Genomic DNA, 14053 nt, shown 5'->3' on the forward strand with positions numbered 1-14053 from the left:
CCCTTATAACGGGTGGTATTCATGTGACTGCCGGTCTGCTGACCGACAGTCACATGACCTCCTCCACCATCCCGCCGGCTCAGTATCCCGATGGTCGGCATGCCGACCAACAGGGACTATTTCCACTCGTGGGTGTCCACGACACCCATAGAGTGGGAATAGAACCCGTGGCGACCGCAGGTCGCCACCGAGCCCGCAGCGTGGCAAGCGCAGCGAGCCCACAAGGGGCTTGCTGCACTCGCCCCTCCCCGCCGGGATCCCGGCGTCGGTATGCTGCCGGGATCCCGGCGTCGGTAAGCTGACCGGCGGTCAGGAGACCGCCGGTCAGCCATACTACACCCCCTTATAACCCCTAAGTCTCCATTACCAAGCCAATATACTGGAGATAAAAACAGCTATTCATGAAGGAAATATGGGCTAAACCTATTTAATTCCCACTTGATCCTTTAAAGTTGCTTTTGTAAGTCCATTTTGGCTAACGTACAGATACTTACAGTCACTACATAATGAATGTATGCAATATATAAGTAATATGTTAAGTGTAAGGGTAAAATATATGTTGCATCTGATATGCATTGAAAACCATACATACAACATGGCCATAAATATTGTTTCCCCATTCAGAGGCGACCACAGCTCCAACTAATAGGCAGACTGCCTCCAAATTAAGAAAGTATACTAGTCAAGGCATGGGTTGAAGAATTCAGTGAAAAAAAGGTAGTTCTAAAACCTGCCCATGGGAAAAAATGGCACTGTGCAAGGTAAAAATATGAGAAAGTACCAACAAACAGAAACATAAAAATACATTTCAAATTGTTAGTTTTTTTTTTTTAAGTTAGTTAAGACATTGACAAATTGGACATTACCAAGTAAGTATATTAGGTCACTCATAGCCTCATACACTGTTCCTCCAAAACCTCCTGAGTGAAGGTCTCTCCTTGCACCCGTCACCTAATGAGTGTAAACACAAATAATCAATTTACATTCTAACAGTTAATGTAAGCATGTATGATCATAAAAGAATGTTTGGAGTGCGTATGATCAGAAACTGTGACTCTCAAGCAGGGGTGTATCTAGGGGTCCGAGCACCCCTGGCAAAGTAAGGGGCTGGCGCCCCCCCTACACACTTTTGGAATAAGGTGTGAGTATTGGAAATGGGGCATGGTCTTGTGGGGGAAGGGCGTGGACACAATAGTACTTCAAATTCAAACTAGGCCACACAGTAGTATCCCTTATTCACATTACACCGCACAGTAGTGTCTCGTATTCACGTTACACTATCCCTCCCCCCTACCCCTAACCCACCTTTCCCATAGCCTGACCTTAACCCGCCCCCCAAAAAATCCTCTTCATTGGTGCCTAACTTTAACCCACCCTTCCTAATCTCCCTCCCTGCAGCCTAACCCTAATCCTCCCACCCTCGCAGCCTAACCCTAAACCTCCCACGCGGCTTGACAGTGGAGATTTTGGCACCAACTCGATTTTGGCATTCTGCATCGCTATCTATGTTGGGATGCTAGCATCAGCATTCCGAGCAGTTTCGGGATGCTGGCGTCAGCTTTCCAACCGCCGGGATGCCAAACGCCAGCATCTTGACTGCATCCTGAATGAAATGCTAATGCGCTGCTGTGAGATGAGCCTCAAACCAAACACCATTAGTCATTTCCAAGATAAAATGATCAATTATACAATTAACTGATATACATTTCCTTGAACCTGGCCTTGAAATAGGTAAGATATGTATTTTCTTTATTACACGCAACAAGTTAAAGTTTTCGCTTACTTATTACTTACTTACATCTAACATGCATGAAAATTGTGTAGTTTTCCAGGTACTACAGTCCCTTCTCCCAAACACTGCCACTTTTTTATTATCTTCAACAACAAATTGACCTATAGCACTGTGCTATATAACAATTGCTGTGTACCTGGTGAGAGTCTGTTACTGCCATTGCGGCGCCGGTGTCCGTCAGCACCGAACGGCACTAGTGATCAGACTAGTGTCCGGCAGCACCGCACTTGTAATCAAGCTCACAATAAACTACAGTTCCCAGCAGCCCTTCCTGCCGGGAGCTCCCAGCAACAAGGGCTGCTTGGAACTGTAGTTTATTTTGAGTCTGATTACAAGTGCGGTGCTGCCGGACACCAGCGCCGCTCCAGCAGTAACAGACTCACACCAGGAACAGTCTGACAGTACTGCTATTCTACCCTTTGGTCGCGGGTGGCACAGCCAGGCGGCGCCCCCTTCTTGCCTGGCGCCCATGGCGAGTGCCATCCTGGCCAATAGGTAGATACACCCCTGCTCTCAAGGCCTAGAGTTTGCAACATTTTATAGCCCAAATATCAGGTCTTTGGTCAGGTTTAACTCATTCTTAATTATTGTATCAACATTTTAAAGGACAATAAGGCTGAAATAGGAAAACGAAAACAGTATTTAGTGATGAGATTACACTGCATTATTTTGCAGCAATGTATTTAGCATCCAATGAAGTAGTTCTTAACTTTAAGTGCTCGTACCCCTTCAGTTATCATCATTTTTTCTTGTACCCCTTGTCAGTTATTAATGTATGATAATTCTGTAGGCACAATGTAAGTAAAAAAAGTCCAAAGGAGGTAAGCCTCATGGGAGGTTACAGCTACCATCCTAAAATTAATTATTAGAAAGATGAAAAAGTATCCATCCCAACAAAAATTTTAACTAAATCCACCAGACAATGACCTTGTGCAAGTCTACTTCTGAATAGCTTAAAAGAAACAAAATTAAGTTTTGGAGAGGCACAGTCAAAGGGCCTAATTCAGTAAGGATTGCAAATTCTGCTAATTAGCAGAATTTGCAATCCTTTTGTTAGCATGCTGGGGGCCACCCATCGCAGGGCAAGGCTGTCCAGCATGCTGACCACCGGCTCCCCTCCCCCCCCTCTTCAACAAGCAGAAATGCGATCGCATCGCAACTTCTGCTTGCTAGCAGAAATTAAGGTTGCCACCTGTTGGCGGGGTTTAGCTGCACCCGCAGGAGACCCACCGCCATCTTTCCGATCTCAGTGGCAGCATGCGACTTCACGCAGCTGCCGCAATCACGCCCCCGTTCGCGCCGGTATACCCCCTGTTTCCAGGCCACGCCCCGTAACACTCCGTCTCTGCCTAGGAAATGGAGTATTGTCGCCCCCCTGCGCAAGATGGGCGCTGCACATGCGCCCACGGAGCGAACACAATAATTCCGATTGGATCGCAATTTATCGATCCAACCTGAATTAGCCCCAAAGTCCATAAGATATGCTGTTGCATGACCTTAAAATGCAGTTGATCCTCGAAAACTCACCATTGTGGATTAATTAAAGCAATTATGCAAAGAAGAGTGGGGGAAACTTCCTGCACAGTCATGTGATTGATCTCCATTTGGTGGCAGTTGTGGCTGCTAAATGTGGCACAACCAGTTAAGATTAGGAGGCAATTCCTTTTTCACATGTGTGATATAAGTGCTGGGTAACTTTTTCATTCAATACATAAAATTATCATTTATAAACTTTATTTTGTGAATACTCAGGTTGACTTTGTCTTATATTAAATTTTGTGCAAAGATCTGAAACAATTGCGTGCGATACTATATAAACACAGAAGAAATCAGGAAGGGACAAAATGTTTTCACTCCACTGTAGTTGGAAGTGTTTTTTCCCTATTATACACACTTATACAATAGAGGCATTTAAATGTACCCAACATATTCTAATTACTTCTATTTGCTGGTTTTAATTTCTATTCATTTTTAGAAACAAATATACCAGTGTTATTTTGTGGGAAATACCCGGAAAACATACATTTTGGGATGATCCCCACAGAAGCAAAGTATACCCTGGATGTAACAGAGGGACAGAGGCAGGCATCACTGTGTTCCCTCCACTTCCATTGGGGCATCTAAATTTTTATTGAAAGTGATCGGTAACCAAAACAGTAACAAGGTTGTACAGGTTAGGATATTGAACATGTAGATAAAGAATTTACATACCACATCAGAACGAAATATACAGTTCTATGACAATATAGGCTATCAGGTATTAGCAGTATGCGCCCTGCGTAAATCCAAACGTGTACGTGATCAGTCTCATTTTATTTTTCAGTTATTGGGGCATCTTAATTGGTGAATTTACCAAGCTCCAGAACTTGGCCTCCGACAGCTAACACCATGTCCAAATGGAAATAGCTGTTGTAGCCTATGGGTTACATTATGCAGACGTTAATAGGAAAGAGATCCAGAGGATCCTTCCCTGGCACTATCCACTACCAAATGCGTGGTCAGCAGCATTGTAGTGCGACAGGGTCCTGAAACAAAGTAAAGTGATTGCATAAGCAATCACTTTACTTTTACAGTTTGACGCCTGTCCCTACATGTGTTTTTGGTAAATCTGGGTGATCTTTAATCACTTATTGCTGCGGTGAGATAATTACTAATAAATATGCTTTGTAATCTTATTTCATGCAGAGCTAATGCGCAATACCAGTGAGATGCCTGCAACTTGACATTTCTAATTGAATTGTATGAGCTGTTCCAATTTTATTGGCAACAGAGTGGATATTTTCTCTGCGCTGTCTCCACCCACCTCTCCTTGTTTTTTTGTTTTTTTAATAAGTGATATACAGCATCTGTTTTAAGATATGTTTTAGTAAATGGTTTATTCACTATTCATAAATACAAAAAAAAATCAAGTCCACAAAACTAAAAAAAACAAGTTGGGTGGTTTCATTGCTTATCAACCTGAATTCCTCATGGAAAATACAGTATATAACTAGTCAGTGGACATTGGTCACCTCTGTCTGCCCCCCTCTCACCCAGATACACTTATCCCCTGTCCCTGGCACAATGGTCCTCCGGTGTTCTGCCTCATTGCTGTATTTGGAGCCACTGTAAGGGGAGCGTGTCTATGGCATGCAACTGGGTCGAACTGTGCATATAGGCAGGGGCGGATTGGGAACAAAAAGCGGCCCTTGAAAAATTTGTACTAGTGGCCCCACATGGGCAGCACCAGAGGTGTAAGGTCTAGCCATGGACCATGGCAGCAGCACCCTCCCCCCAAGACTTTCCAGATAGTGGGCATGTCTAGCATCAAGGGGAAAGTTAAAAGGAAATAAAATTAAATATTATGAGCACATTATATGATACACCTTTAGAATTTAGGAAACTATATAATTCTTTAGAAAGATATATTTTCTTGCTTATTACAACCGTATCCCAATCACTATTCACTCAATCTTATATGTCAGCCAAGCAGGCAGACAGAGCATACACTAGATCATCTGCAATCACAGGCTAAGTGGCAAAGTCATTTTCATATATGCTAATTATTTTGCATCTTATTCATTATGTCTATAAATAGGACCACATGTCCTCAAACAAAACAGGCGCCGCAGGTGCGTCGGCCCACCGGGAATCTTCCATGTAAGCCCTATGGCCAATCCGCCTCTGCATATAGGAGACGAGACACTACCGATTACAGTATAGATAACATACCTCTATGAAGAAGTAGCAGTTTCCTCTAGCTCCATATGTGATGCCTGGTTTTTTGCTAAGCCATGGAGTATCAGTTACAACAATGTAGTCAACATTAGAAAAGAAAGTGTTCTTTTTCTCCTCAACAAGTTGCTCGAGACCATTGGATCCTACTTCTTCCATTCCTTCAATTAAAAGCTTCACATTTACTGGCAGGCCCTGAAACAACATATTTATTTATTTATTTATTTATTTATTTATTTATTAACAGTTTCTTATATAGCACAGCATATTCTGTTGTGCTTTACAATTGGAACAACGGTAACAGAACAAAATTGGGTAAAAACAGACATAGAGGTAGGAAGGCCCTGCTCGCAAGATTACAATCTATAGGGAAATAGCCATTGATACACAAGGATAGGTGCTACCTACTACATAATGGTCCTGCCAGATTGCAAAGTTTCTTAACAGACTGTAAGACATGGTCACTGAGCAATGTTGGCCTGGGGTCAGGAGGATGTGAGAGTGAAGAAATACAATATATGTGAGGTTACATGTGGACTGTACAGAGGGGATGTAGTTAGATAGGGAGGCATTGAAGGTTATGTGGGTGGGTCTGAAATTTGATAAGCTTGTCTGAAGAGGTGAGTTTTCAGGGAGAGGAGAGGTCGGGTAGGGAGGTATTTTGAGATGAGCGAAGAGATGTATGTTGGTGCAGTTTGGTTAATAGCCTTGTATGTAAGTAAAAGTATTTTATATTGAGTATGGCAGGTAACCAATGGAGGGACTGACAGAGTGGATCCGCCTCGCAGCTGCATTCAGAATGGATTGTAGTGGTGAGAGTCTCTTTTTGGGAAGACCAGTAAGGAGACTATTGCAATAATCAATGCAGGAGATAATGAGAGCATGGATTAGAGTTTTTCCTGTGTCTTGTATAAGATATGGTCGTATTTTGGACATGTTTCTTAGATGTATCTAACAAAGGTGGTCATTCCGAGCTGATCGCAGCCAGCAAATTTTTACTGCTGCTGCGATCAACTAGTCCACGCCTATGGGGGAGTGTACTTTAGCTTAGCAGGGTGTTGCGTTCGCTTGTGCATCCCTGCTAAGCTAAAAAAATTTCAAGCAAAACATGACTAGCCCTGGACATACTTACCCTGTGTGACGATCTCTGCGATGCTGGAGCCGGCTTTGACGTCAGACATCCGCCCTCCGTTCTCATGGACACGCCTGCGTTTTCCTTACCACTCCCCAAAAACGGCAGCCAACGGTCCGGATCCGTCCAGGAACGCCTTCCTTCCGTCAATCTTCTTGCGGTCGGCTCTGCGACCGCTTTCTTCGTAGCACGCAACGTAATCCGGCGACCCCTGTCGCTGGGCAACATCATGCACGCACAGTGCGGCCACCGCACATGCGCATTCCGGACCTATTCGCACCGCAGCAACAAACTGCTGCGTGCGAACGGGTTAAAATGACCCCCAAAGGACAGTTCAGAGTCTAGGGTGACAACTAGGCAGCGAGCTTGTGGGGTAAGTTTGACTTTCGAGTTCTCAACAATGAACATAACGTCAACATATAGAATTATATGAAAATAAATGTGAACAGATCCTTTGTTGTTTCAGAGGCAAATACTAAAGGAATCCTGTTTAATGTGTACCTATACGCAGTACAGATAATTTAGAACCTAGGGATGGGCATGTAACTAACCGGATTTTCATAAAGTTGCAGACGTGCGACTGGCAAAAGATGCAGACAAGGAAGCAGCTGCATGTGACAGAGAATCAGCCCCAGTTTCTGGGACATCACTGGTGGTGGAGAATTATGTGCAGTTTTCTGCCCTTTAGTATAGAAGCAAGTTAGCCTTATTCACACATAATGGGGAATATTTAGCAGAATATGAGATTTTAACATAATTTTCACAGGATTACCACATTTATGAAATACACAAATTTTGCTTGCACTTATTAATGTAGAATTGCCGTGGAGAGCTGTACCAGGGAATCATTACCCAGTTGTATTCTGTGTCTTTGCGGTCTTTCGCAAATGTGCTAAAGAAAATGCATAAGTAATATGAAGCATTTGCAAATTTTATGTCTTAAGGGCCCTACTCATTTGACGATGCGCCCGACGGCCGAAACGGCCGACGAGCGACCCGGCGGCGGGGGGGCAGTGACGGGGGGAGTGAAGTTTCTTCACTCCCCCCGTCACGTGGCTGCATTGAAGTGCAGGCAAATATGGACGAGATCGTCCATATTGGCCTGCATGCACAGCCGACGGGAGACCAGCGATGAACGAGCGCGGGGCCGCGCATCGTTCATCGCTGGAGTCTCCACACTGAAAGATATGAACGAGTTCTCGTTCATTTATGAACGAGATCGTTAATATCTTTCAGAAAATCGGCCAGTGTGTAGGGCCTATTAGAGGGGAGTTTTCCGAAAATCACCAAAATGGCTTTTTATAAATTTTGTTGATAATTTATTCTAAATCATGAAAATGGTAACTTTTACATTATTTAAGCAATTAAGTAATTTAAGTAATTAAGGCATAAACAACAAATGCTGAGAATATACAATATTCCTAATATAAAAAAAATATATAAAAACTAGCACATACAATTTTCTTAACCGATTCCAATGCATGCAGCAAAGCCAGAACTTGTCCCTTGTCATCAGAGGCACCTCTGCCATACAGGTTACCTTGAAAATAAGAGATATTACACAATAGTTATAAGGAAGGAATTATCAATACAGGCCACAAGATGCTAGAGTTTAAGGTAGAGATGTGCACTTGAAATTTTTCGGGTTTTGTGTTTTGGTTTTGGGTTCGGTTCCGCGGCCGTGTTTTGGGTTCAACCGTGTTTTGGCAAAACCTCACCGAATTTTTTTTGTCGGATTCGGGTGTGTTTTGGATTCGGGTGTTTTTTTCAAAAAACACTAAAAAACAGCTTAAATCATAGAATTTGGGGGTCATTTTGATCCCAAAGTATTATTAACCTCAAAAACCATAATTTCCACTCATTTTCAGTCTATTCTGAACACCTCACACTATTATTTTTAGTCCTAAAATTTGCACCGAGGTCGCTGGATGACTAAGCTAAGCGACCCTAGTGGCCGACACAAACACCTGGCCCATCTAGGAGTGGCACTGCAGTGTCACGCAGGATGGCCCTTCCAAAAAACACTCCCCAAACAGCACATGACGCAAAGAAAAAAAGAGGCGCAATGAGGTAGCTGTGTGAGTAAGCTAAGCGACCCTAGTGGCCGACACAAACACCTGGCCCATCTAGGAGTGGCACTGCAGTGTCACGCAGGATGGCCCTTCCAAAAAACACTCCCCAAACAGCACATGACGCAAAGAAAAAAAGAGGCGCAATGAGGTAGCTGTGTGAGTAAGATAAGCGACCCTAGTGGCCGACACAAACACCTGGCCCATCTAGGAGTGGCACTGCAGTGTCACGCAGGATGGCCCTTCCAAAAAACACTCCCCAAACAGCACATGACGCAAAGAAAAAAAGAGGCGCAATGAGGTAGCTGTGTGAGTAAGATAAGCGACCCTAGTGGCCGACACAAACACCTGGCCCATCTAGGAGTGGCACTGCAGTGTCACGCAGGATGGCCCTTCAAAAAAATACTCCCCAAACAGCACATGACGCAAAGAAAAATGAAAGAAAAAAGAGGTGCAAGATGGAATTGTCCTTGGGCCCTCCCACCCACCCTTATGTTGTATAAACAGGACATGCACACTTTAACCAACCCATCATTTCAGTGACAGGGTCTGCCACACGACTGTGACTGAAATGACGGGTTGGTTTGGACCCCCACCGAAAAAGAAGCAATTAATCTCTCCTTGCACAAACTGGCTCTACAGAGGCAAGATGTCCACCTCATCATTATCCTCCGATATATCACCGTGTACATCCCCCTCCTCACAGATTATCAATTCGTCCCCACTGGAATCCACCATCTCAGCTCCCTGTGTACTTTGTGGAGGCAATTGCTGCTGGTCAATGTCTCCACGGAGGAATTGATTATAATTCATTTTAATGAACATCATCTTCTCCACATTTTCTGGAAGTAACCTCGTACGCCGATTGCTGACAAGGTGAGCGGCGGCACTAAACACTCTTTCGGAGTACACACTTGTGGGAGGGCAACTTAGGTAGAATAAAGCCAGTTTGTGCAAGGGCCTCCAAATTGCCTCTTTTTCCTGCCAGTATAAGTACGGACTGTCTGACGTGCCTACTTGGATGCGGTCACTCATATAATCCTCCACCATTCTTTCAATGGGGAGAGAATCATATGCAGTGCCAGTAGACGACATGTCCGTAATCGTTGGCAGGTCCTTCAGTCCGGACCAGATGTCAGCATCAGCAGTCGCTCCAGACTGCCCTGCATCACCGCCAGCGGGTGGGCTCGGAATTCTGAGCCTTTTCCTCGCACCCCCAGTTGCGGGAGAATGTGAAGGAGGAGATGTTGACAGGTCGCGTTCCGCTTGACTTGACAATTTTCTCACCAGCAGGTCTTTGAACCCCAGCAGACTTGTGTCTGCCGGAAAGAGAGATCCAAGGTAGGTTTTAAATCTAGGATCGAGCACGGTGGCCAAAATGTAGTGCTCTGATTTCAACAGATTGACCACCCGTGAATCCTTGTTAAGCGAATTAAGGGCTCCATCCACAAGTCCCACATGCCTAGCGGAATCGCTCTGTGTTAGCTCCTCCTTCAATGTCTCCAGCTTCTTCTGCAAAAGCCTGATGAGGGGAATGACCTGACTCAGGCTGGCAGTGTCTGAACTGACTTCACGTGTGGCAAGTTCAAAGGGCAGCAGAACCTTGCACAACGTTGAAATCATTCTCCACTGCGTTTGAGACAGGTGCATTCCCCCTCCTATATCGTGCTCAATTGTATAGGCTTGAATGGCCTTTTGCTGCTCCTCCAACCTCTGAAGCATATATAGAGTTGAATTCAACCTCGTTACCACTTCTTGCTTCAGATGATGGCAGGGCAGGTTCAGGCGTTTTTGGTGGTGCTCCAGTTTTCTGTACGTGGTGCCTGTACGCCGAAAGTGTCCCGCAATTCTTCTGGCCACCGACAGCATCTCTTGCACGCCCCTCTCGTTTTTTAAATAATTCTGCACCACCAAATTCAAGGTATGTGCAAAACATGGGACGTGCTGGAATTTGCCCATATTTAATGCACACACAATATTGCTGGCGTTGTCCGATGCCACAAATCCACAGGAGAGTCCAATTGGGGTAAGCCATTCCGCGATGATCTTCCTCAGTTGCCGTAAGAGGTTTTCAGCTGTGTGCGTATTCTGGAAACCGGTGATACAAAGCGTAGCCTGCCTAGGAAAGAGTTGGCGTTTGCGAGATGCTGCTACTGGTGCCGCCGCTGCTGTTCTTGCGGCGGGAGTCCATACATCTACCCAGTGGGCTGTCACAGTCATATAGTCCTGACCCTGCCCTGCTCCACTTGTCCACATGTCCGTGGTTAAGTGGACATTGGGTACAACTGCATTTTTTAGGACACTGGTGAGTCTTTTTCTGACGTCCGTGTACATTCTCGGTATCGCCTGCCTAGAGAAGTGGAACCTAGATGGTATTTGGTAACGGGGGCACACTACCTCAAGAAATTGTCTAGTTCCCTGTGAACTAACGGCGGATACCGGACGCACGTCTAACACCAACATAGTTGTCAAGGCCTCAGTTATCCGCTTTGCAACAGGATGACTGCTGTGATATTTCATCTTCCTCGCAAAGGACTGTTGGACAGTCAATTGCTTGGTGGAAGTAGTAAAAGTGGGCTTACGACTTCCCCTCTGGGATGACCATCGACTCCCAGCAGCAACAACAGCAGCGCCAGCAGCAGTAGGCGTTACACGCAAGGATGCATCGGAGGAATCCCAGGCAGGAGAGGACTCGTCAGAATTGCCAGTGACATGGCCTGCAGGACTATTGGCATTCCTGGGGAAGGAGGAAATTGACACTGAGGGAGCTGGTGGGGTGGTTTGCGTGAGCTTGGTTACAAGAGGAAGGGATTTACTGGTCAGTGGACTGCTTCCGCTGTCACCCAAAGTTTTTGAACTTGTCACTGACTTATTATGAATGCGCTGCAGGTGACGTATAAGGGAGGATGTTCCGAGGTGGTTAACGTCCTTACCCCTACTTATTACAGCTTGACAAAGGCAACACACGGCTTGACAAATGTTGTCCGCATTTCTGTTGAAATACTTCCACACCGAAGAGCTGATTTTTTTGGTATTTTCACCAGGCATGTCAATGGCCATATTCCTCCCACGGACAACAGGTGTCTCCCCGGGTGCCTGACTTAAACAAACCACCTCACCATCAGAATCCTCCTTGTCAATTTCCTCCCCAGCGCCAGCAACACCCATATCCTCCTCATCCTGGTGTACTTCAACACTGACATCTTCAATCTGACTATCAGGAACTGGACTGCGGGTGCTCCTTCCAGCACTTGCAGGGGGCGTGCAAATGGTGGGAGGCGCATGCTCTTCACGTCCAGTGTTGGGAAGGTCAGGCATCGCAACCGACACAATTGGACTCTCCTTGTGGATTTGGGATTTCGAAGAACGCACAGTTCTTTGCTGTGCTTTTGCCAGCTTGAGTCTTTTCATTTTTCTAGCGAGAGGCTGAGTGCTTCCATCCTCATGTGAAGCTGAACCACTAGCCATGAACATAGGCCAGGGCCTCAGCCGTTCCTTGCCACTCCGTGTGGTAAATGGCATATTGGCAAGTTTACGCTTCTCCTCTGACAATTTTATTTTAGATTTTTGAGTCCTTTTTTTTACTGATATTTGGTGTTTTGGATTTTACATGCTCTGTACTATGACATTGGGCATCGGCCTTGGCAGATGACGTTGCTGGCATTTCATCGTCTCGGCCATGACTAGTGGCAGCAGCTTCAGCACGAGGTGGAAGTCGATCTTGATCTTTCCCTATTTTTGGAACCTCAACATTTTTGTTCTCCATATTTTAATAGGCACAACTAAAAGGCACCTCAGGTAAACAATGGAGATGGATGGATACTAGTATACTTATGGATGACGAGCGACTGCCGACACAGAGGTAGCTACAGCCGTGGACTACCGTACTGTGTCTGCTGCTAATATAGACTGGATGATAATGAGATAAAATTAAAATATATATATATATATCACACTAGTACTGCAGCCGGACAGGTATATATTATGTAATGACGGACCTGCAGGACACTGTCTGTCAGCACTGCAGACTCCTATAGTAAGCTACTAGTATCAAGAAGATGGAAAGAAAGAAAAACCACGGGTAGGTGGTATACAATTATGGATGGACGAGCGACTGCCGACACAGAGGTAGCTACAGCCGTGGACTACCGTACTGTGTCTGCTGCTAATATAGACTGGATGATAATGAGATAAAATTAAAATATATATATATCACACTAGTACTGCAGCCAGACAGGTATATATTATGTAATGACGGACCTGCTGGACACTGTCTGCAGAATGCGTTTATAAAAACACCACACGACGAGTGTTTAACTTTTTCAGGCAGACAATCACAATATACTGGTGGTCAGCAGACAATCACAATACTGGTGGTCAGTGGTCACTGGTCAGTCACACTGGCAGTGGCACTCTGGCAGCAAAAGTGTGCACTGTACTTAAAATATGTACTCCTGCTATAACTGCTCCCCAGTCTCCCCCACAATTAAGCTGTGTGAGCAGTGAGCACTCAGATAATGATATACAGTATTACATATGATGCAGCACACTGGGCTGAGCACAGATATGGTATGTGACTGTGTCACACTGTGTATCGTTTTTTTTCAGGCAGAGAACGGATTAATTAAACTGGTGGTCAGTCACTGGTCACACTATCAGCAGCAAGTAGTACTCCTCCTAATAATATGCTCCCCAAAATTTGTGTCTCTCTCTAGTACTCTAGTCTAAACGGAGAGGACGCCGGCCACGTCCTCTCCCTATCAATCTCAATGCACGTGTGAAAATGGCGGCGACGCGCGGCTCCTTATATAGAATCCGAGTCTCGCGATAGAATACGAGCCTCGCGAGAATCCGACAGCGGGATGATGACGTTCGGGCGCGCTCGGGTTAACCGAGCAAGGCGGGAAGATCCGAGTCGCTCGGCCCCGTGTAAAAAAAACTGAAGTTCGGGCGGGTTCGGATTCCGAGGAACCGAACCCGCTCATCTCTAGTTTAAGGTACAGGAATAGTGACAATGTCTAAAAATGGTGGACCTGTTATTTGGAAAGCAATATTTATGCCAGATATCACACAAGGTTGAAATGATGAATGGGATACTCCTTACCTGGATTGTTTAAGTTATTTGGCGAAAGCTTATTAAATTAAATCTTTTGTAACAAATTACTATTCTCGTAATCGCAACACTACCCAACAACTCAGTATAAATAGACATTCAAAGTTGCTGGTGCCCGATTTTTTATTTATTTATTTTTTGACCAACATCTAATACATACATTATGGGGGTTATTCAGAGTTGTTAGCAAAAAAAAAAAAAGCACACTAATGGGCAAAACCATATTGCACTGC

At 45.0% G+C, this 14053-nt stretch overlaps 1 protein-coding gene and 1 long non-coding RNA gene across 9 annotated transcripts in view; one reads left to right on the forward strand and one right to left on the reverse strand.

Annotated features, from left to right (window-relative positions):
- The window catches only part of LOC134928074 (beta-Ala-His dipeptidase-like), a 152350-nt gene that overhangs the window by 31575 nt on the left and 106722 nt on the right, over positions 1 to 14053 (reverse strand). For all 8 annotated transcript variants that reach the window (XM_063923363.1, XM_063923365.1, XM_063923360.1 and 5 more), the window contains 3 exons: positions 8096 to 8178; positions 5504 to 5701; positions 867 to 951 (listed from right to left, as the gene is read on the reverse strand). In XM_063923363.1, the coding sequence (XP_063779433.1) occupies positions 867 to 951; positions 5504 to 5701; positions 8096 to 8178 (366 nt within the window). The remainder of the gene's footprint in view (positions 1 to 866; positions 952 to 5503; positions 5702 to 8095; positions 8179 to 14053) is intronic.
- LOC134928075 (uncharacterized) overlaps positions 1 to 14053 on the forward strand; it is a 152348-nt gene that overhangs the window by 19593 nt on the left and 118702 nt on the right. The gene's annotated exons all lie outside the window — the stretch shown is intronic.

The sequence above is a fragment of the Pseudophryne corroboree genome, chromosome 5, assembly GCF_028390025.1.
Source record: "Pseudophryne corroboree isolate aPseCor3 chromosome 5, aPseCor3.hap2, whole genome shotgun sequence".
Classification (NCBI taxonomy): Eukaryota; Metazoa; Chordata; class Amphibia; order Anura; family Myobatrachidae; genus Pseudophryne; species Pseudophryne corroboree.